This window comes from Drosophila mauritiana, chromosome 2R, assembly GCF_004382145.1.
Source record: "Drosophila mauritiana strain mau12 chromosome 2R, ASM438214v1, whole genome shotgun sequence".
Classification (NCBI taxonomy): domain Eukaryota; kingdom Metazoa; phylum Arthropoda; class Insecta; order Diptera; family Drosophilidae; genus Drosophila; species Drosophila mauritiana.
Window position 1 is genome coordinate 16,775,260 of NC_046668.1, and position 21,578 is coordinate 16,796,837.

A 21,578-nucleotide genomic window follows, 5' to 3' on the forward strand; every position below is an offset into this window, starting at 1 on the left:
CATTTCAAACAAATATGATAAGACATTTAATACAAACCAAAACACTTAACACCTTATGGAGTGGCTCAGTCGAACTCGTCCATGGAGATAACCTAATCGATCCTAAAAGCAAAGATAGCTCTGCTGAAAATACTGATAATAGATAGGTGTTTTGTCTTCAATAACACAGATTCCCCCCTTAAAAATGGCAAATTCAAATAAATATTATGTCAATCAGAAGGAAAGCTAATTATCACGACCGACAAGAGTGAGAAAGCATGGAATACCCAAGTAGCGTATATAAATTGGAATAAAATGAACTGTTCGTTCAACCGATCGGTAATTGCGATAGTCGGAGCTGGTTTAGTTTCAAGTCAACAGCCAAGGCGAGCGGACACCTGAAAGCGATGGGAAAATTAGTACTGTACGGTGTAGAGGCCAGTCCGCCGGTGCGGGCCTGCAAACTGACCCTTGACGCCCTGGGCCTTCAGTATGAGTATAGGCTGGTTAACCTGCTGGCCGGTGAGCACAAGACGAAGGAGTTCAGCCTGAAGAATCCGCAGCACACGGTGCCCGTGCTGGAGGACGATGGCAAGTTCATTTGGGAGAGTCACGCCATTTGCGCTTATCTGGTTAGGCGCTATGCCAAGAGTGATGACCTGTATCCCAAGGATTACTTCAAACGCGCACTCGTTGATCAACGCCTGCACTTTGAGTCGGGTGTGTTATTCCAGGGCTGCATCCGGAACATTGCCATTCCGTTGTTCTACAAGAACATAACTGAGGTGCCGCGTTCCCAGATTGATGCCATCTACGAGGCCTATGACTTTCTGGAAGCGTTCATCGGTAATCAGGCTTACATCTGCGGAACGGGCATAACCATCGCCGACTACAGTGTAGTTTCCTCCGTCTCCAGCCTAGTGGGATTGGCCGCTATCGATGCCAAGCGCTATCCCAAGCTGAACGGCTGGCTAGATAGAATGGCCGCACAACCCAATTACCAGTCGCTCAACGGCAACGGGGCACAGATGTTGATCGACATGTTCAGCTCGAAGATCACAAAGATTGTGTAATTGTGTGCACTAGCTTAAAGGTTACAAACGCTACATGTTCTGATTACGTAACAATAAAGCTTCTATTTGTATAAACTTTACAAAAATGCTTTTAAATACCAGCTCAATTTGCTGGTTTTTTCGATACGAATATCACAACTTAAAGATTAAACTGCAATAATAACACTTAATGCAATTCTACGCACTTATTCGATAGGTTGGATTTATAAATCAAATATTGCACACATATCCCGTGATCGTCTCATCTCTCTACCACTCGATGTCGTCCGTCAAAGGCCGTTCTGAATCTAGCAAAAGTTGGTGCGTTAAACATTTCCAGTTTTCACCATCCGGCTGGCTTGGACATCAAGAGGCCACTTCGAATGCATCGTTTTCGTTCTGGAATCTTTGCTAGCAGGTTCCACTCACTGACTAGCTGTTTGTCTTGCGCTTCTCGAGGGCCTTCCAAACCAGTTTCATGCGATGCACGCAGTCCCGATGCTGGGACTCCCACAGCAGCGTAGTAAGTCGTCCAACGGTGGCCACACCGTCCTCCGAGCTTCGAATCCACTGGAGCAACAGCTGGTATATCACCTGTAGACCCAAAACAAGTGTTATGTTGTGATTTTATGATTGCTTTTCGAACTCTTAGAAATCATTAAAATTTCCTGGTACTCTAACAACAGAGTTGTAACATTTATACACTTTAACTTGCAATCTAATCAGACAAACAAGTGGAAGCACTATCAGTATTATATAAAATAAATAGCTCACAATAATGTAAGCTAATTTATATTATTTGGGTTTTTTTTTTTAAGTTGAACAATCCATTCGTTTTAAGCAATGAAATCTAACAGTAATAGTGGTATTTGAGTCTTTTAATTAAGTAATTCAAATTAGTCTGATGCGTCACAATCATCTTAGCACGGTCTGTTATTTTAAATACTAATTTGAGTTTGTATGATTTCAAGTGATTTCTGTTCTTGAATTAAAATTCAACAACAAATAAGATAAGTTTAAACGTCATGGGCCTTACCTCTCTGATATTGCCATGCATTTGGTGATCGATTATGGCCTGGTCGATCTGTCCTTCCGACATGCCAAGATCCCGCATCACCTGCTTCCAGCCCTCGCCCAAGTGCGTGGAAACCACATCGAGCAGGCGCACATCCGGCTCCTCTTGTGACTGCATCATGGCTACAATGCTGACCGTTTTGCGCGTCGCACTTGCCCGCGGCTTACCGTCTGGAGAGGCGACCGACTCCTCTGCGGCACTTGTGCTACCCTTTCGCGAGCTGCAGGCGCTCAAGTTCTGATTGAAGTTGTAGACGGAGCCGAAGTGCAGATTATTGGCATTCGAGAAGTTCATGACCACCTGTTGCTGGGCGCTGTGTACGTTCATGGTGTTGTTTGTCTGGACGTTACTGAGAGTGCCCGGAATATTGGCGGACTGCACGACATCCATTGAATTGTAGTTTGGGTCGCTGAGCTCGCGCAGCACGGATTCGGTCAGATCCGCGGAGGCTGTGGGCGTGCCAGCGGTGAAGGGCAGCGCCAGGGCTCCGCTGTTGTTGTTAGCTGGTTCGTTGTCGTCCACGGGAGCTGCGTCCTTTTCCAGGCGTCCCTCGACGGGTGTCGGATTCTGTGCCTCCTTCCCGCCAAAGATTGTGGGCAACAGGTTCCTGAGCTTCGACATGCTGCTCGCTGATAACTGGTAGCTTTGAATGTGCTCTCGCTTCCGGAAATTCCACAGATTGGGGAGTTTTTTGCCTTTGTGTTTCTTTGCTCTTTTTCAAATTGGTGGTGGTAGGCCAAGGATGGACCTGACTATCGATATTCCGAGCCGACGGCTATCAACCGATATTTCAGTTACAACAACAAATTTCTACTTTGATTAAGAAATTCAACTAAACAGCATTTCTTGTCTTTGCCGTTTTATTCAAAAAATATTCAATTACAATTTATAATCATTATGTGCATATAAGGAAAAATTTAAGCATTTATATTTAATCTTTATTAATTTGCATATATGGAAAACCCCATAATAACAATTATCATCTTCAAAAACTGGTGTTCGTTATTCTTTGTTCTGTTTTTTTTTTTTTTTTTTTTTTTTTTATTGTTACTAGTTATATACAAATGAATATTTATTAAATTAATTTTTAAACATCCCCAAAAGAAGGCTATGGTACTAGACCCAACAGTCGATAGTGCGATTTGACAGATCGCGCTCGCGATTGGAAAGAGCGACAACCCTGCACCCGCTGCGGCGTATCGCTCATCTCTATTTGCCACGTTCGCTCATGTTCATTCACATTTTACTTGGAGTCGGTAACGTTGAGTTCCGCGTCCGTGCGTTCTGCCTTCCAATAGAAAGTCTGTGTGTAAATTTACCAAGATTCTAGTGCGAAAATCAACTCACATTGCCCGGTGATCCGTGCGGCGGTATAATTGCAGCCGGAATTGCATAAGTTGCGGCGAGCGAAAGAGAGTGCACGGATTTACAGTTATAAAGGGCCGGCAGCGGTGGGGCGGCGACGGCAGAGCCAGCAGAAGAAGAAGAGGCAGTAGTGGCGAAATAAAAAAAAACTATGAAAGAAAATTCGGGCCGCTAATTTTTCTTTAAATTTGTGTGCGGTCGGCGAAAAACAACGTGTTTTTCAATGGTTGATAATACACACGGGCGGCGCACTCGCGCTCACCCACACAGTCACAAAAGTCGGCGACGTCGACGACCCACACGCACACAGAGGGACGTAAAATCCCGTGCATACGTGTGTTCATGCATATATAAGCATATCTGTCCGATTGGAAGGCGCGCGTGCTGCCTTTTATTTTTTTTACTTTAACTTTCCTATTTTCGGAGAGGGGGAGGCAGAGTTAAGGCCCCGCCCCGTGCCGGAAAAGAGGATCCACACAACCTTTCACCTGGAAAGCATACGGCACTGATTTCCGCATTTCCATACTCTCACACACACACGCACACAAACACGCCCACGCGCTGCTCCAATTTTGCTGCCGCTGCTGCCACAAAAACAATTGTCCAATAAGTGGCCCGCATATGTTGCCCCCTTTCCCCGTGCTCTCTGCAACAACGCGCTCTCTGCGACAAATAACATTAGACTTTCTATTGGGGATGTGCATAACGCAGAATGACCGACCAAACGCTTTGTAGGGCATCCATCCTGGTGATGCCACGATCCGATCTTCTGCATCCGCTAATTGCATTAATTTCAAGCAATTGTTTTTCGGCTTTTCCAGCAGACACCCAAGTTATCAAACTGGATTTGGTCAAAGGAGAGTAAACTCGGCCGGATTTTTTGGATTTTACAGTACCGTAAGTTGAACAACCTTTGCCTAGGGTTAATTTGCATAGTTTAACATTTTACACAAGTGTTTTGCCAAAAAAATAAGAAAAAAGACAACAACAAATATTGCCCAAGTTAACGGTTCCATGCCTAAAACTGACTACGTCAAGCTTTTATTTTTTTGGTCTTTGGGATCTTTGTATCGAAATTACAGAAACAAGAATCCATCCGATATGTGCATACCAATTTGTATATATATTTTTTGTTTAGTTTTTTTTTTGTTTAAAGCTGAACTTTAGCGCATTGTTATTGTGCTTTGTCTTCATTTGTCGACGTCAGCGTCGCTGCAGGCGTCACATACGAACGTATGAACGATGGTATTTGCTATGTAGGTATGTTGCTTGTTTTCGTTTTTTACCTGTGCCTTCTCGAAAGGTGGCAACACACACACAACCCTATTCCCGAAGAAGAAAAAGAGCGAAACAGAAATGTGCAGGCACACAGGCAAATCACACTCACATGCATACAATACACCACTGGCACTGCTCGATCGTTTTGTTGTAGTTGCCGGCTATCATCCGGTTTTATATGGAGCTGCTCCCCTGCTCCGTCAAGTTACTTCGTCAAGCTCTCGCTCTCTCCTCTCCCAGTTCCTGTCGCTCTCATGCTCTTGTCTCTGTATTTGACACATTTTTCATGAGCACCGACAGGGGCGTCGTTAGGTGATTATTTCTTTTTTTTTTTGGGGAATTAATTTTGAAATGAATTAAAAAAAATGTTTATTAAATGTTAGGGATATTGATCTTGTGTCACTTCCAGTTGTCATTGTTATTTGTAATATATAAATGTATTAAGTTTTCATTAAAATTTACAAAACCGTATGATTTAAAAGTAAGTAACCCCCTTTACACATACCCTGCCACCGCCGCTGTCCGCACATACAAAGATACAACTAACAGAGAGGAGACAGCCATATCTTTGTTGTTCTTTCGGTGGAGAGGAAAATGTAGGCTACGAAAACTCGTTGGGCATTGATTTAGAAAACAGCTTTGGTCGAACAAGTGCATGGTCTCTGATGTTCCTCGGTTGAGATCTCTCTTTCTCATTCGCCAGGCCCCAACCTTTCACCCAATCGAAATCCGACTGATAGCAGCCTAAATTTCTGAAGGCGCACTTGTAGCATTGTGTGTGTACGTACCACAATATCTTGGTGGCAATCGGACGACTGAGCTTATCAGCCAGAACGGCCGATAGTTATCACTCAGCCCCGAATCTGCCTGCGTGGCCCATTGGCCGCTTCCACTTATCACCACCGAAAAGCGGAGAGTCGAGTCGAGCACTCATCTCGCCGATCCAAGCACTACGTGGCCTTAGTTTAAGGCTGTGGTGCAGAAAGTCCGTTTGAAAAGTGACTCTATTTCGGTTTATCAGCACCAGAAAATCCGATTCATGCACCCCATTTGGACACGCACTGTTTAAAATGGAGCATGCAACAAGTATTAATTATTTATGAACTAACTTAATAGATATTTTATTAAATATATATTAAGGTGTGTTGGAAATTTAGTTCATCCACAAATCAGGAAGAAATTGAAAATAGCAAACAGATCCGCAGAATTTCAAAACTTCTGACGGTTTTATAAGAAAGCAATAGTAACTGAACTTGTTCTTAGTCCACTTGCTAGATTTCCTGGCCATAAGTCACGCCGCATATCCAATGAATTATCTTTGTACTAATTTGTTTACTGTAGCCAAGCGGTGCTAAAGTATGTACGCATGTACTTATTTATGTAGTTGCTTATCAGTTGGGGGCAGCCAAATGCGGGTCTTCGGGGGTCGCACTTATCAACTTTCTGCGATTTTGGTAGGTCTGCGGGCGACTGACAACAGAAAGAGATGAAAACTGAATATAAACGGGCCTATTTTAATCCATGTTTGCCAAAATAAGAATGCCATTTAACTATTTGTTCTTTGATTGATCGACCAGCACTTCGATAATCCCCTGGAAATTTTTCCTTCCTGGTTGCTTGCTTTATCGCGGGCTGATAAACAAGGTTCTTTAATAGGGTCCAGTATGATGTAAACGTTTTTATGCACTTGATAAGATATCTTCTTCTTTTCAATTTCAGTGTACTGTAAACGACTTGGAACGAAAAAGGACTTTTCTCTTTTTTTAAGTAATGCAAGCAGCAGCAGTGATGGAGGAAACTAGCAACGGTTAGTTCTTCGAAGGCTAAATATTATCAAACAATTACTAACCAAAATAATCCTGCAGCAACTACCATCGAGCAGCAGCCCATCGCTCTCATTAATGGCCAAGAGCAGGTGGCTAACGAGCAGCAACCATCCTCGCCCACTTCGGTGGCCACGCCCACTAGCACCACTAGCGGCGGAACTGGCAATGCCACACCCGCCTTTAGCTACGACGACCTGTTTCCGGCGCTGCCGGCCAACACCTCGGTTCAATCGCAATCCGGAGCTTCCGGTTCCACTCTAGCTCGTGTGACGAGCTCGCAAAAAACTCATGTAGGCTCAAAAAAAAGTCATTCTATATTGATTTGGTTCTGATTCTACGGATTTAAATTTTTTTTAAACAGATTGTGCATGTTCCCTGCAAGGAGCGCAAGTCCACGGAGTCGGAGAAGTTCGGCGAAGGCGAGTCGAAGCGTATTTGCCAGCAGATCACCAAGGAGACCGGAGCCCAGATCGAGATTGTGAGCGGCAAGAACCAGTCGCTGACCTTCCTGATTAAGGGCAAGCAGAGCGAGCTGCTCGATGCCCGCCGTAAGATTCTTATGGGCTTCTCCACTCAGGCCAGTCGGCAGGTGACCGTTCCTCGGGAGCACTTCCGCGTCATCCTCGGCAAGGGTGGTCAACGACTGCGCGAAATCGAGCGTGTTACTGCGACGCGCATTAACATCCCCAGCCAGGGCGATGAGAGCGAGTTCATCACGATTGCCGGAACCAAGGAGGGTATTGCCCAGGCCGAGCAGGAGATCCGCCAGCTGTCTGCCGAGCAGTACAAGAAGTCGTCGGACCGCATCACGGTGCCCAAAGTTTACCATCCCTTCATTGTGGGCCCTTACAGCGAAAACCTAAATAAGCTGCAGGAGGAGACTGGCGCTAGGATCAACGTGCCGCCGCAGCAGGTTCAGAAGGACGAGATCTTCATCTCGGGCGAGAAGGACGCGGTCGCAGCGGCAAAGGCCAAGGTGGAGGCTATCTACAAAGATATGGAAAAGAAGTGCTCTACTGTCAGTGTGGAGGTAGCTAAGCCGAAGCACCGCTATGTCATTGGTCCCAAGGGCTCCACCATCGCCGAGATTCTGCAGTTGACCGGTGTGTCTGTAGAGATGCCTCCCAATGACTCCCCCTCGGAGACGATCACACTGCGTGGACCGCAAGTGGCTTTGGGAAATGCCCTAACCGTTGTCTACCAAAAGTCTAACTCGGTCAAGTCTGTGGAGATCAATGCGGCACACTGGATCCACAAGTATGTGATCGGTCGCAAGGGGGCCAACATGAAGCAGCTGGAGGAGGACTGCCCCAACGTGAACGTGAATTGCCTGGACGACAAGATCAAGCTGGAGGGAGATCCCGAGAACGTTGACAGGGCTGTAGCCTACTTGTCCGAAATCATCAAGAACTACGAGGAGAACTTCACATTCGAGGTGATGACGGTTAATCCTTCGTACTACAAGCACATCATCGGTAAGGCTGGAGCCAACGTAAATCGCCTAAAGGATGAACTGAAGGTTAACATTAACATCGAAGAGCGCGAGGGCCAGAACAACATTCGTATCGAGGGTCCCAAGGAGGGAGTACGGCAGGCGCAGCTTGAATTACAAGAAAAAATCGACAAACTGGAAAACGAAAAATCGAAGGATGTGATCATCGACCGCCGTCTCCATCGTTCCATTATCGGAGCTAAGGGCGAGAAGATTCGGGAGGTGAAGGATCGCTATCGCCAGGTTACAATCACGATACCTACGCCCCAAGAGAACACCGATATTGTGAAGCTGCGCGGTCCCAAGGAGGATGTGGACAAGTGTCACAAGGATCTGCTTAAGCTGGTCAAGGAGATTCAGGAATCGTCGCACATTATCGAGGTGCCCATCTTTAAGCAGTTCCACAAGTTCGTTATCGGCAAGGGTGGCGCTAACATCAAAAAGATCCGCGATGAGACCCAGACTAAAATTGATCTGCCTGCTGAGGGTGACACCAACGAAGTGATCGTCATCACCGGCAAGAAGGAGAACGTGCTCGAGGCCAAGGAACGTATCCAAAAGATTCAGAACGAGCTTTCCGACATTGTAACCGAGGAGGTGCAAATCCCGCCCAAGTACTACAACTCAATCATCGGCACTGGCGGCAAACTCATCTCCTCGATCATGGAGGAATGCGGTGGTGTGTCTATCAAGTTCCCCAACAGCGACTCCAAGAGCGATAAGGTTGGTGTATTACGATTTCTATAGAGAGTCTTGTTATTAATGGTTCCTATTTAAATTCAGGTCACGATTCGCGGTCCCAAGGACGATGTGGAGAAAGCCAAGGTTCAGCTGTTGGAGCTGGCCAACGAACGGCAGCTGGCTTCCTTTACCGCCGAGGTGCGCGCCAAGCAGCAACACCACAAGTTCCTGATCGGCAAGAATGGCGCTTCTATCCGTAAGATTCGCGATGCCACTGGTGCCCGCATTATCTTCCCCTCAAACGAGGATACTGACAAGGAGGTGATCACCATCATTGGCAAGGAAGAAAGCGTAAAGAAGGCCCGTGAGCAGCTGGAGGCGATCATCAAGGAGTGCGACGAAGTAACCGAAGGTGAGGTTTCTGTCGATCCCAAGCACCACAAGCACTTCGTGGCCAAGCGTGGCTTCATCCTGCACCGCATTTCCGAGGAGTGCGGCGGCGTGATGATCTCCTTCCCCCGTGTCGGCACCAACTCCGATAAGGTGACGATCAAGGGTGCCAAGGACTGCATAGAAGCGGCCCGCCAGCGCATCGAGGAGATCGTCGCCGATCTGGAAGCGCAGACTACCATCGAAGTGGTGATTCCTCAGCGTCATCATCGCACCATCATGGGCGCACGTGGATTTAAGGTTCAACAAGTCACCTTTGAGTTCGATGTGCAGATCAAGTTCCCTGATCGTGATGCCACCGAACCCGTCGAGGGTCTGACCAACGGAGGCAGCGGAGAGAATGGAGGCGAGAATGAAGGCCAGGAGGGAGAGCAGGAAGTAGAGGAGAAAGCCGAGCGAGAGCCGGTTCGTCAGTGCGATGTTATCCGAATCACGGGTAGAATTGAGAAGTGCGAGGCCGCCAAGCAGGCTCTGCTTGATCTTATCCCCATCGAGGAGGAGTTGTCGGTGCCTTTCGACCTCCATCGTACCATCATCGGACCGCGTGGTGCCAATGTGCGTCAGTTTATGTCCAAGCACGATGTGCACGTAGAGCTGCCACATAGTGATCTTAAGTCGGATGTGATCAAGGTCTGCGGTACGCCCGCTCGTGTCGCCGAGGCCCGCGAAGCGCTGGAGAAAATGATTCAGGACTACGAGGCTGATAGTGCCGATCGTGAGCTGCGCTCCTTTGTTCTCCATGTGGACGTAGATTTAGAGTTCCGGTCGAAGCTCATTGGTCGTCATGGCGCTGTGATTAACAAGCTGCGTGCCGATCACGACGTCAACATTTCGCTGCCTAAGCGGGATGAACCCAATGATCGCATCATCTCTATCACCGGCTACCAGGCCAACGCGGAGGCAGCTCGCGATGCCATCCTGGAGATTATTGGCGACCCCGAGACCCTTCATCGCGAGGTTATCGAGATCGATAAACGCATCCACCGCCACCTCATTGGCCCACGCCGACGCACCTTGCGCAAGATCATCGAGGATAATAAGGTATGTTTCCCTGAAGATTTAACTCAACATATTGCTTTAATGGATTTAATTTCTGTAATAACCAATAAACCCTTAATACAATCAGGTGAACATCAAGTTCCCAGCTGCAGATGACCAAACCAACCCCAATTCGATCACCATCAGTGGCAAGATAGAGGACGTTGAGAACGTCAAGGAGTTGCTCTTCGACATGGCTGAGGACCACGAGCTTGACTACGCGAAGAACGCGGCGATAGCGCCAACAATTGGTGCCTTCCTAACTGGTCCGGGTTCTGGATCCGACGCCGGAGGTGCCAGCGAGAACGGATTCGTCATCAAAGACGCACCGTGGGAGAAGCAGACGCAGGCCAAAGACCTGACTGCGCCCAACACTCAGTCGCAGGAGGACTTCCCGCACTTCGCTGCTGGCGGGGCTCCGGTGGCCTCCACGCCTATCACCTCCGTGTGGGGCCCCAAAAACTAAGTGCATCGGGCCGAGTGTACCGATCGCCAGCAGTAGCAGCAATACTACACGTCGGGGTGCGCCGGGGATCGGAGCTGGAGATGGACCAGGAGCTGGAGCAGAAGCTGGAACTGGAACTTGGATTGGATTATCGGGCAGTGAGAGGCGGAGCAGCGGCAGTCGTGCGGACATCTCTTTAGTCGAAAACTAGTGTCAAAAATAATGGTATAGGTTGTCTCCCAGGAGCTTTTCTACAACGCAATTTGTGCAGGTTAATAGAAACGACTATTTTTGTATGATTTGATACAGGATCGATCAAATACACAAAAACCCACACTCACACACAACGACACATACACATGCTCACACACATGAAATTGCATTTATACAACATAGAATACGATAATCGAAACAGACAATTGACTCACGCCCCCAGTTCCGTTCCCCGATGTGTTGGCCAAACCCCGGCCACTTTATACATAAAAAACACTTAATTGCCAATTTCTTTTTATATAACCATTCTTCATTGCAACACATAATATTCTAATTAGTTGAAGATCCCTTAAAGTAAGCAAAAAGTTCAGCAAAATGGTTTGTTAATTGAATTAAAACTGATTAGCGAAACACGTTCAAGAACGAATGTACGAATTGTAAGCATAAAATGTTAATTATTTACATCTACCTTCTATCTCCCCCCCGTTTTGATTACACTATACTCATATTTTTCGTATTCGGAATTTCAATTTTACCCCTTCACAATTAAGTGATGATTATTATGATTTATGCGAAAGTAAATGTTAAATGAACGTTGATTGTATTGTAAAAACGTTTCTTACGTTGCGGGGCGAGAGTGGAAGTGGAGATGGCGATTTATTTAAACAGCAAATATACACTTTACCTACATTTATTAACTATATTTCCCGCACGCCTGCTCCTGCTCCTGCTCCCTAATCCTCTAGCGTTCTCCCATACACACAGCCATGATACAGAACCCGAAAAACACACAAACACCGACTCTGTTCACATTTCAAAATGAGTATCGACATTTTAATTTTGTGCAATCCCCTTGATTTATATTAAATTGTTTTCGACTTATGTTTTCCACTTAACTAATTTTCTTTGCGTCGCGGTGTAAATTGTCAAAAAGCAAGTAAAAGATTTGGAACTCTTCCAGTACTTTGTACGAGAATCGGGTGATGGTTTTTCAGTTTTCTCAACTCTACACCGCGCAATATCTGACAGTTGAAACACAAAGTATAAGAAAAATTATTAATTTTTTACTATTACTATTCAATAAAAACAAAAAACCATATAAAACCAATAAAAATCGTAAACAAATTTTTTGTTTTTTTTTGCAACGTTTTTCTTTTGTTTCACGTTTGCAAAGTATTTTAATTGCTTCTGTAAAAACAAAAGAGTATGATAACACCAAGAATAACAGACCTGATATTGTAAATTTTTAAAAATATACATACATATTTACAACAACTGCATTAGTAATTCTAAGAACGTAAAAAATACAAACTATATAAAATGTATATATTTTCCTATATTAACGGACAAAATCAAATGTACGAGTCGACGGCCAAATGGCAATTGCTGTCTGCAAAACAAGATATTTTCATTAACGATTCGATTTTTAACTATAATTTTCAAACCAGATATAGCAGATACAACCGTATGTCTTATTTCTTTTGAAATACAAAAGTTTTAAAACGAAACTTTTCTGTTTGAATAAAGGCGCGATCTGGCAGCTCTAGCTAGTGGTGACACAGCGGCGATAACTAACTTAGTGTCTCGCCGAGCGGCAACAAGTTTAGTTACAATCGATACCGAAAATTAGAGTTTTAATGAGTAAAATTTTACCAACTTCTGTTGTTGTAACGTTTATAAAGCATTACGTATTTGCTTACGTGTTTTTATCAAATTGTTGTGTGTAGTTATGACCACGAGAGATGGAATTTTTCGACGAAAGCACCTATCGATAGTGGCATTCCTTCGATTTATTTTAGCTGCCATCGATAGCTAAGCAAGCGAAACAAAAAATTATTTTCAACTTAAAAGTTTAGCGACAAGTGCGTGCAGTTGGCATCGAAATAGTTAACAAAATTGCAGCAGACTTCCGGAGACAACGCCGCAATGGAGGACCGTAAGTGTGTGGCACACGGACGCAGTGCATCCTTGCAATTCCAATGCAGCGGCACATGTTTCCGTGGGCTCTTGTGACCTGGCCGATTGGGACACCTAAGACCTGTCAAGTAATTCGGGTACATTATTTTGTAGGACTCTGATTCAGCAGCGGCTTTGCCAACAGTTGTGGGGGGGCTTAGAATAAACAATGAGTTAACCTTGGTGCGCTGGGAATCAGCAGATGAGTCATGGTTCCGATTTGCGTAGGGTGAAAGGCTTTCCAACTGCTCAGAATACCGTGGGAGTTCTGCGACATGCCATTGATGGCAATCCATTTGGCGGATGGGGTAAGGTTCTTTGTGGTGTAAACATTGCATGCTCGCTTTCCGACGTCCATGCATACGTGGCTTCTAGAAGCGCAACATCCGCAGGGCGGCTATGATATGCATATCATCTGGAAACGCCTCCTCCCACTGAGCTTATCACCATGGTGCCACTCTAATTGCTCGGAGCTCTGTTTCCCCACCGAAACCACTTAGTAATTGGCTTCCACTTGTTGACTTCTCGATGGGATTGGGCCTGCCACAACAACAGGCACTTCTGAGCAGCAAGAACTCGCAGCAAACCAGAACTAGTTCATATATATATAAATATATATATAAGTATATATAGGGACCATCAATGTGGCACAGTGGCTTTGTGCTCATAAAGTGCTTGATGATCGGATGAAGCTGAGAAAAATCGGAAAAATCCAAACTGGTAATTACTATTTAGCAAGAAGCTAAATTATGAAGCCTATGTTATTTTCCTTCTTTAACCGATACAGTTATGTACAGTACGCTTTTGCAAAGAAAAACTTTTTTTATTTAAAGTTTCCTATCATAGGGTTTTTCAATATTTAAAGTGACTCATCTTGTTACAATTGTTTACTTAATACAATTTAAGAAGAATATTATTCAAGTAATAAATTAAAGTCTCGGATTATCAAAGCTTTTTGACTGATAAAATAATCATTTTAGCTGCCATTTAATTAAATACATATATGTACTTATATCTAGTGTCTTATCAAAGCGTACTTATTATATATGCAAATATTATTATTAGCTTTATAACTTTCCTATACTTATTCATTTATAAATTAAATGAAGTGTAAAGTTAGTAAGGCTGTAACATTTAGCCAAGCTCTACTGTAGTCTTGCTGGTTGCTGCTGCTGCTGCCTGTTGTTGCCCCTTTTGTTTAGCGCTCTTCTTGTGGCATTTCTCGTCTTCGTGCTGACACGAATCATCAGCAAGCGGAGCCAGGCGGCCAGCCAATCCACATCTACCAATTTCTAAGCCGAGATCGAGTCAGTTGGCATTTGGCTGTAGACGAGCGTGGATGGAGCGGGCCCAAAACCGAAAGCGAAAACGAAACTGAAATCGAAATAGAAACAGAAGAACCACCACAAACCCGCTGCGATCGCATGGGGAGGGGAATTTATGTGGAACGCGGCGGGCCAAGAACTGAAAGCTCAGCAAAGAACGATCGAAGTGGCTGAAAGCAGGGCCAAGAAAAATGTGCTCGCTGCTGACCGTGGAAACGTGATATGCGCTTAGGATTGGGCCAAGACAACATGAGCCTCCTGCGCCAGCAGCTGCCACGTTCAAAATAGAAAGTTGCTGCCAAAGATGAAAGAGAGCGCCGCTATTGCCACAGAATGAGCGAATCGGAACCGAATAGCCTGGAGTTCATTGAAGACCCCTATCTGCCAAGCATCGATGATCTCACCAGCACACCGTCACTGGATGTGGAAACGAATGAAGCCGTCTTGGACTGGTATGGCGATGGGCAGGAGGAGAGCGAGGCTGAGCTATATCTGCGTAATCTGACGCTAGACCAGATATTCTACGATGTGGATTCGGACTACACCAACAGCCTGGAACTGCAGGCAGTGGAGGCGGACTTCATTGCCGCCAAGTTGGCCAATCAAGCGCCATCGTCTTCGATGGCCAAACGCTTCCGCTTGAAGTTCTTTGCCAAGCGAACCATGCGCGACGTTAAGGTCACGTTCATAGACTTCTCCAAACCGTATCTGGCCAAAATATCGAACAGTGATAACTACAAGAGATTCCTCAACATTGGGCATAGAAGTAGAGGTACCAAATTCGGTTCAGGGGGGGAGGGGGGTGGTTAGGACGGTGCTTTGTTCTGGGGCATTCGCTTTTCCACTTTCAACCATGACTAACCAGACTAACTTCTCTGTTTCTTTCTTCTTCGCCTGCCTTTCGCCTCGTCAGTTTGTGAGTATTAACAAAAACCCAGATCTAACCAATTAACCAACTCATGTCTTTGCAAATTGTACATACTCGTATATACAACTGAATTCGGTGTATTCAGCCTATTACAAAGTCTTTGAGGAAGTTGCTTTCAAAGGAGGTACTTAAACACTGCCCGCAGACAACATTCAAATTAAGCTACAGTCCCCACACAGCACCCCAGTTTTCATGTTCTTTTAGATTGGCAAATATTTAATGGCTTCTTATTTCATGTTCAGATAATACAGCCAACCTGTCGGAGCCAGCATCTCCAGCTAATTCTGTGGCATCCGCAGAAATTGCCGCCGAGTTCGCTGCGCTCTCCGTCGAGGAGAAGGAGCAGCGTCGGGCTGAGTGGAGTCAGGTAAGGAAGTTTTCAGTTTTACGATCATAATTTGATTACTCAGCTTCGACGCTAACTGCTACCCCATTTCCAGGAGCTCGCCCGCGTTGAGGAAGAGATCAACACGCTGCGAACCGTCCTAGCCTCCAAGACGCGCCATGCCTCCGATCTCAAGCGCAAGCTGGGCATCACCGTCTGGAAGGAGGTGACGGACGACATGAACCAGGGCCTTAAGAACCTCAAGGAGAGCACTGTGTAAGTCTATGAACCGTTCGCAGTTCTGCTGGGCAATTAACCCGACTAGACAGTTTTAATTTCTAACCATGCTTTTTGTTTCAAATTTATGTTGAAACGCTGTAACGCGTATTTATTTAGTTACCAATCGGTGGAGCAGAGCGTGGGCACGTTTACTAAAACGGTGTACGAGGCACCACTGTAAGTAATTGGGTTCAGGCTGATTTTAATTGGGTACTTTCGGAGTTCCCGGACTAACGCCGTGTTTCACGCCACTTCCTTTAACACAATAACCAACTCTCGCCTGTTTGTATCTAAAGCGCACCTATGTTTGCCCACTTTGTGTATGGAGGAGAACTGCCGAGATGAGTAACTAATGTTGAATTTGTTTGCATTCTCCCCTAGATACCAACGCACTGAGTCGGTTCTAAAGTCCACGGGCGAGAAGACCGCCTCGGTGTTTGGCAGCATCACCAGTGGCATTTCGTCGAAACTGTCGCAAATGAAAAACTCCGAATCGATGCGTTCTATCGAGGCTTCGGTGGGCTCTGCCTACGAGAACGTTAAAGTAAGCTATGAACACAACAATTTTATGTGCCAATCTCATGCGGTAACTACTATTTTATTATATATCTGTCTTTACACATCTCTCATACTGTTGCGATTCTGTTTTGGTTCCCGTCTAACTAAATAGCCACTAACTAACCAACTAACTAAAACTAACCACACATCTTTCACACTTGCTCACCCACTTATAAACGCACTCTGAATTGGGATACTTCGGTTGATTTGCTTGCTTACACAACGAACTCCTTGCGCAAATGCTGCTGCACCTCTACTACAATCTGATCGGTTTTCTGTTCTATTGTAGACCAAGGTGACATCCCGCTCGGGCTCGGTATCCAGTTTCCCAGATGCTCTGGACGAAAACAACACATCCTCGGGTCTGAATTCACCCACAGACTCGCTCACTAAATAGATTTTGGGGCAACTGCAAGGCCAAGCGCGTCGATAATGTGGAGCAACCTACACTACATACCAACAGACCCACGCACCCACTCTATTAACTTATTTAACTAAAGCGAATTGTCGTGTCTGCGCACTAACAACAGGATCAGAATTTATTTAACCAGAAATCATATGTACACGTGTGTCGATTCGGTTTATATAATACTTAATATAACTAAAATCTGCGCGTCTAAAATTGGTCAATGGGAGCACATATTATACGCATCTATTTGTATTTGCCTTGGAGACACCATCGAACTGCATGATTTGTTTAAATTTAAAACCACGGAGGATCGAAGATTCAAGGGCTTGCTGCATTCGTTTTTATAACTATCAATCTAAGTGTACATTTAAAGACTAAACCACATTGGATGGTCCACCCGATGTCATTCCCAAATGTTTCTAATACTTAGTAAAAAAAAAACTTTAGAAAATCAAGCATTGCGGTTAAAGTGAATATACATTTGTTTTACGCTTTTATTTCTTCTCTAGGCGTTGAGTTCCGTGGTTAGATGGCGTTCCCTAATCCGTTGAAAAGCCAATTCCAAATTTATTTAGTACTATATATTTGAGTTACGATCAGAGCTTGCGTGCAAATAATGAAAATCCATTGGTAATCTTACGTGGATATAGTCCGTACTGCAGAAGATTGAGAGAGAGACGAAATCGCACCCAATTTGTTGCTAATGCTGATCAAATTTGCTATATGTGTATGAAATCTTTGAATAAATGCAAAATTTTTTGCCCCATAAAAATAGTGATGTCTTTTATAATAGATGCTTGGGAGTATTAGTGTGATTAGCTTCCAAAACGTAGGTTACTTTTTCAAAATTAAACTTAAATTATACCAAACAAATGGATTAAAAGAAGTTTCTTTTCAATTTCACCTGTTTAAAAATCCCGCCAAAAATTAGAATTCATTTGACAACTCTGCTTTAACCCAGGGATCAACGTAAAACAGCTGGTTGCTTTGACGAGGTGGCAACGCCATAAGGGGTTCTTGCATATTTCTCAGTTTTTTCTTCAGGCCACAAGAAAATCTTTAGATATGAGGAATTTTAAATGAAAACAGCGAGCAAGCAGAACGCATCGTGATGCCGGAAACCTAATCAACCACTCCGAAGTAAAGTGCAATTAAATTACATAGTTTTATACAACTGAAAGCGGCTGGCCAGCCGCATAAAGTATTCGCCTACACCAGCATTGTTCTAAATGCTGAAAAGTTTATTACTCATTAAGCATTTGTGTGCCTAGTTAGTTAATTAATCGCAGCCGAAAGATGAACTTGACGTACTTGTTCGTGCTTATTTGGCTGGCCTTCCTCATCAGCAGCGGCGTGCTGCTCTTCTCGCGGGGATTCCTATTGGCCCGGGTGTCCAAAACGGAGACGAGCACCTGTCGCAGATTGTCCACGAATCCCAATGCTGTAAGTAATATGTAAAAGCAAAAAGGGGCTGCATCTCAAATCCTTTGTCCCCAAACAGGAGTACGTACTCACCGATGAGGTTGTGAACGAAATCTTTAAGGATGTCAACGCCTCCTCCAATCTGTGTCTTCCGCAAAAGTCGAAGGTTATTGTCCTAGTTGTGGATGCACTTAAATACGAGTTTGGCCTGTACAGGGAGAATGCTACAGATCCTTTGCCCTATGAAAACAAATTGGTTGTGCTCCAGGAGCTGCTCCAGCAGAGTCCTGACCACGCCCGTCTAATGAGATTCCGAGCGGATCCGCCAACCACAACGTTGCAGCGCCTGAAAGGACTCACCACCGGCAGCCTGCCCACTTTCATAGACATTGGTTCCAATTTCGCCTCACCGGAGATCAACGAAGACAATATCATTGATCAAATAGTCAAGAGCGATCTCCCGGTTGTCTTTCTGGGGGATAGCACCTGGACGGATCTGTATCCGCGTCGCTTCAAACGATCGTACTCCTATCCCAGTTTCGATATATTCGATTTGGATAGCGTGGATAATGAGATATTGAAAAACCTGCCCAAGGAGCTGGAAAGCGATGATTGGCAGGTGCTGGTGGCCCATTTTCTCGGCGTCGACCACTGCGGACACAAACACGGACCCATGCACGAGGAAATGGCGCGCAAGTTGGGCGAGATGAACGAGGTGATAAGGTAGGCGGCATCACATTTATTGCCAACTGCAAGAATCATAGTCATTATTCATTTAGGTCCGTGGTGGCGGTCATGGACAACGACACCACTCTGCTGGTGATGGGCGACCATGGAATGACGGCTTCCGGCGATCATGGCGGAGACACCGATGACGAAACCAACGCTCTGCTGTTTGCCTACTCCAAGCAGCACAGATTTTATGGCAATGATTCGGGCTCAGATAGCGAAATGCTGCAGCAGGTGAGATAAGACAACGTGTAATCACGGCACGTCACGTCACAGTGATAAGCAACTATATTTGCTTTCCAGATTGATCTGGTCCCCACGCTGGCCACCATTCTCGGCGTCCCGATACCGTACTCCAACCTGGGCCTGGTCAACTTCAATATTGTACCCGATCTGCGAGTACCGCATTTAAACAAGTTTCAGACCCTTCTGCTCCATTCCTGGCAGAATGCCCAGCAGATCTATCGCTACTTCTTCCAGTACGCTTTGGAGAACAAGCGCACATTCAACGTGGAACAGATGGACCATCTGGAGACTGAATTTATACTCCTCACCCACCGAGTGCAAACCGTTTACAACGAGGTTGCTTTCAAATCCTTTGTACGTGACTTGAACACCAATCTGCGAGACATCCTGGGCACATGTCGCGAGATCTGGGTCAGGTTTGACCCCACTCAGATGTCGCAGGGCCTGCTGTTTACCTTCCTGCCGTTGTTCTTTATCTTCCTTGTGGTAAACAACTCTCGACCAGCGGATTTTCCGCACATCTTCAAAGCCAAGGAGGTCTTCTACGTATACCTAATCAACTTGGCCGCTGGAGTATTTGGATATCGGTATTTCAAGACGTTCTCCTTTAAAACAGAGGAGCAAGGAGTGATTTTCTTTACAGCAATATCCAGTGCTGTCATCCTGGCTTTCCATACACTACGTCACTGGACAAACATTGCCACCAACTGGTCAGCGGTCAAGCGATTCGGACACATGCCCACGCGTCTGCTGCTTTTCGGTTCCATGGCAGTGTTCTTCTCGAACAGCTTCGTCATCCAGGAGGCAAAGATCTTGTCGTACCTCTTGGCAGCAGCGATACTACTGCTCTCCCACGAACTTCTTCGGCTGAGTGCCCGCTTGGATTTTAGGACGAAATTCAAGGCTTCACAGTTTGTGCGCTCCACACCGTTAAGACTGATCCTGGCCAGCGTCTTGGCGATATGCTTAATACGCTTTGCCTACACGCTGTTTCGTTGCCGGGAGGAACAGGGCAATTGCTCGGACTTTGTCAACACCGGCGGAGCCGGATTCTCCCTTAAAAAGCCGGGAACGGGCAAGACATACATTCTCGCCGTCGTGGTGCTCGTAGTGTACACCACGCTCACACGATTGTATCTGCGTTCCTGCGGTAATTTGACTGGCAACTTGCCAAACGTATTGCTGGCCCGCTACGGACCTACGGTGGCCTCGATCTGCGCCGGCGGCCACATCTTGCTGGCCAACAGCTCCATCAAAAACATACAGCGCACGCATATCGATGCCATGGCTCTGGTGATCTATGGTCTGCTATTGGTGCAGATTATCGTAGTTTCATGGGCTCCTCTAATGACCTTTGTGCTTCCTCCGAGGAGTTCCCATACAGTGACCATCAACGGAAACGAAAGCATTGTTCCGGAAATCTTTAGGAAAATGAAGAGGATGTACGAGGGCGATGACGACGAGCGACGTAGTCAGATCCCGGTGGTCTACGGACTAGCAACCGTATACTCTTCCATTGTCATTGCATTTGGCGTCTTCTTGGCCCTGGTAATGATAGTTCTTCTCGAACCGCGTGCTTCCATCGGCTTGGTTGTTTGCGTGGCCGTGGGAGCTATCCTGCTCAGCGTGCACAGTATATTACGCTATCGAACTGCCACTAGTTTTGGTAAGGATTTGATTTTGTAGACTCCTAAAACAAATTAATTACTTATGCCCATCATCTCTTCCCTACAGAGAGCTGTGTGCAGCCCACTTTTACGGCTCTGGTTGGCTGGTTCCTGCTGGCGCATTTCTGCTTCTTTGCCACCTCGCATCAGACGACGCTGTCACAAATTGAGTGGCGTGCCGCCTTCGTGGGACGCACCACTGGCATCGGACAGTCGAATATAGTTTCTGGTGCCTTGGTCATTTTGAACACCTTTTGCGGCCCGATTTTCTTCTTCTGCATGTACTCCCTGCTTAGTACAGAGACTTTTTCGCTCTTCGCACTGTTTCCCAATCTCATACGAAGCTGCCGGAGTGGTGGCAAAGTGGATGCGAGCACGTCCATGTCAGATTTGGCCAACGAAGCTGTCGGCTTTGATATGACTCGGGGCGAACTATCGCTATACGAGTACGAAGATGTTTTTCTGGGAGCTGGCTTCAAATTGGCTACGCAGTTTTTCATGCTACAGGGACTCAAGGTAAGCGTTTGCAGCCACCAAATATCTTTGTTGCATTCTGATCAAGTTTTGAATTACAGATTTTCTGTGCCATGTTGGCCTGCACCATTCACTGCCGTCACTTGATGGTGTGGAAGATCTTTGCGCCGCGCTTCATCTACGAGGCCCTCGCTACCTTCGTCAGTCTGCCTGCCCTGATTGTGGGCTATCTCCTGGTGTTACGCATCCACCGTGGCGTGGACACCCTCATTAAGCGCATCAACAAGGCCAAGGTCCACTAGTCTCAGCCAATGAATTATTTATTTCGGCCTTAACAATACACACAAGTAATAAGAAAATGCAACT

The 21,578-nt window shown here is 45.7% G+C and overlaps 5 protein-coding genes and 1 long non-coding RNA gene across 19 annotated transcripts; 4 read left to right on the plus strand and 2 right to left on the minus strand.

Annotated features, from left to right (window-relative positions):
* The first annotated feature begins 337 nt into the window (after positions 1-337).
* Positions 338-1,132, plus strand: LOC117136962 (glutathione S-transferase 1). Its single transcript, XM_033298127.1, has one exon. It carries the CDS (start codon positions 387-389, stop codon positions 1,050-1,052), a length of 666 nt encoding a protein of 221 aa, XP_033154018.1. The 5' UTR covers positions 338-386; the 3' UTR covers positions 1,053-1,132.
* A 239-nt stretch (positions 1,133-1,371) lies between these two features.
* LOC117136958 (protein immune deficiency) lies at positions 1,372-2,839 on the minus strand. The gene is made up of 2 exons (XM_033298122.1): positions 2,068-2,839; positions 1,372-1,625 (listed from the first exon to the last, which is right to left on the minus strand). Exons 1-2 carry the CDS (start codon positions 2,725-2,727, stop codon positions 1,464-1,466), a joined length of 822 nt encoding a protein of 273 aa, XP_033154013.1. The 5' UTR covers positions 2,728-2,839; the 3' UTR covers positions 1,372-1,463.
* A 467-nt stretch (positions 2,840-3,306) lies between these two features.
* On the plus strand, positions 3,307-11,790 carry LOC117136955 (vigilin). The gene is made up of 7 exons (XM_033298107.1): positions 3,307-3,362; positions 4,293-4,368; positions 6,469-6,556; positions 6,615-6,865; positions 6,937-8,790; positions 8,851-10,239; positions 10,325-11,790. Exons 3-7 carry the CDS (start codon positions 6,520-6,522, stop codon positions 10,700-10,702), a joined length of 3,909 nt encoding a protein of 1,302 aa, XP_033153998.1. The 5' UTR covers positions 3,307-3,362; positions 4,293-4,368; positions 6,469-6,519; the 3' UTR covers positions 10,703-11,790.
* Positions 3,319-3,585, minus strand: LOC117136964. The gene is made up of 2 exons (XR_004459120.1): positions 3,454-3,585; positions 3,319-3,390 (listed from the first exon to the last, which is right to left on the minus strand). It is a non-coding gene; the product is annotated as an uncharacterized LOC117136964 (long non-coding RNA).
* Positions 11,791-12,683: 893 nt separating the features above from the next.
* LOC117136956 (tumor protein D52) lies at positions 12,684-17,448 on the plus strand. Of its 14 annotated transcripts, XM_033298114.1 has the most exons (8): positions 12,684-12,830; positions 15,089-15,091; positions 15,189-15,227; positions 15,346-15,470; positions 15,544-15,704; positions 15,825-15,884; positions 16,089-16,293; positions 16,555-17,148. In XM_033298114.1, exons 1-8 carry the CDS (start codon positions 12,821-12,823, stop codon positions 16,660-16,662), a joined length of 711 nt encoding a protein of 236 aa, XP_033154005.1. In that variant the 5' UTR covers positions 12,684-12,820; the 3' UTR covers positions 16,663-17,148. The 14 variants fall into 14 exon arrangements, with proteins under 14 accessions (XP_033154005.1, XP_033154012.1, XP_033154006.1 ...); XM_033298115.1 differs by lacking the exon at positions 15,189-15,227 and having other exon boundaries at positions 12,685-12,830; XM_033298118.1 differs by lacking the exon at positions 15,825-15,884 and having other exon boundaries at positions 12,686-12,830; positions 16,089-16,251.
* A 229-nt stretch (positions 17,449-17,677) lies between these two features.
* LOC117135409 (GPI ethanolamine phosphate transferase 3) lies at positions 17,678-21,576 on the plus strand. The gene is made up of 6 exons (XM_033295554.1): positions 17,678-18,117; positions 18,176-18,819; positions 18,876-19,059; positions 19,129-20,737; positions 20,806-21,254; positions 21,314-21,576. The coding sequence occupies exons 1-6, from the start codon at positions 17,971-17,973 to the stop codon at positions 21,512-21,514; spliced, it is 3,234 nt and encodes a 1,077-aa protein (XP_033151445.1). The 5' UTR covers positions 17,678-17,970; the 3' UTR covers positions 21,515-21,576.
* Positions 21,577-21,578: the final 2 nt, after the last annotated feature.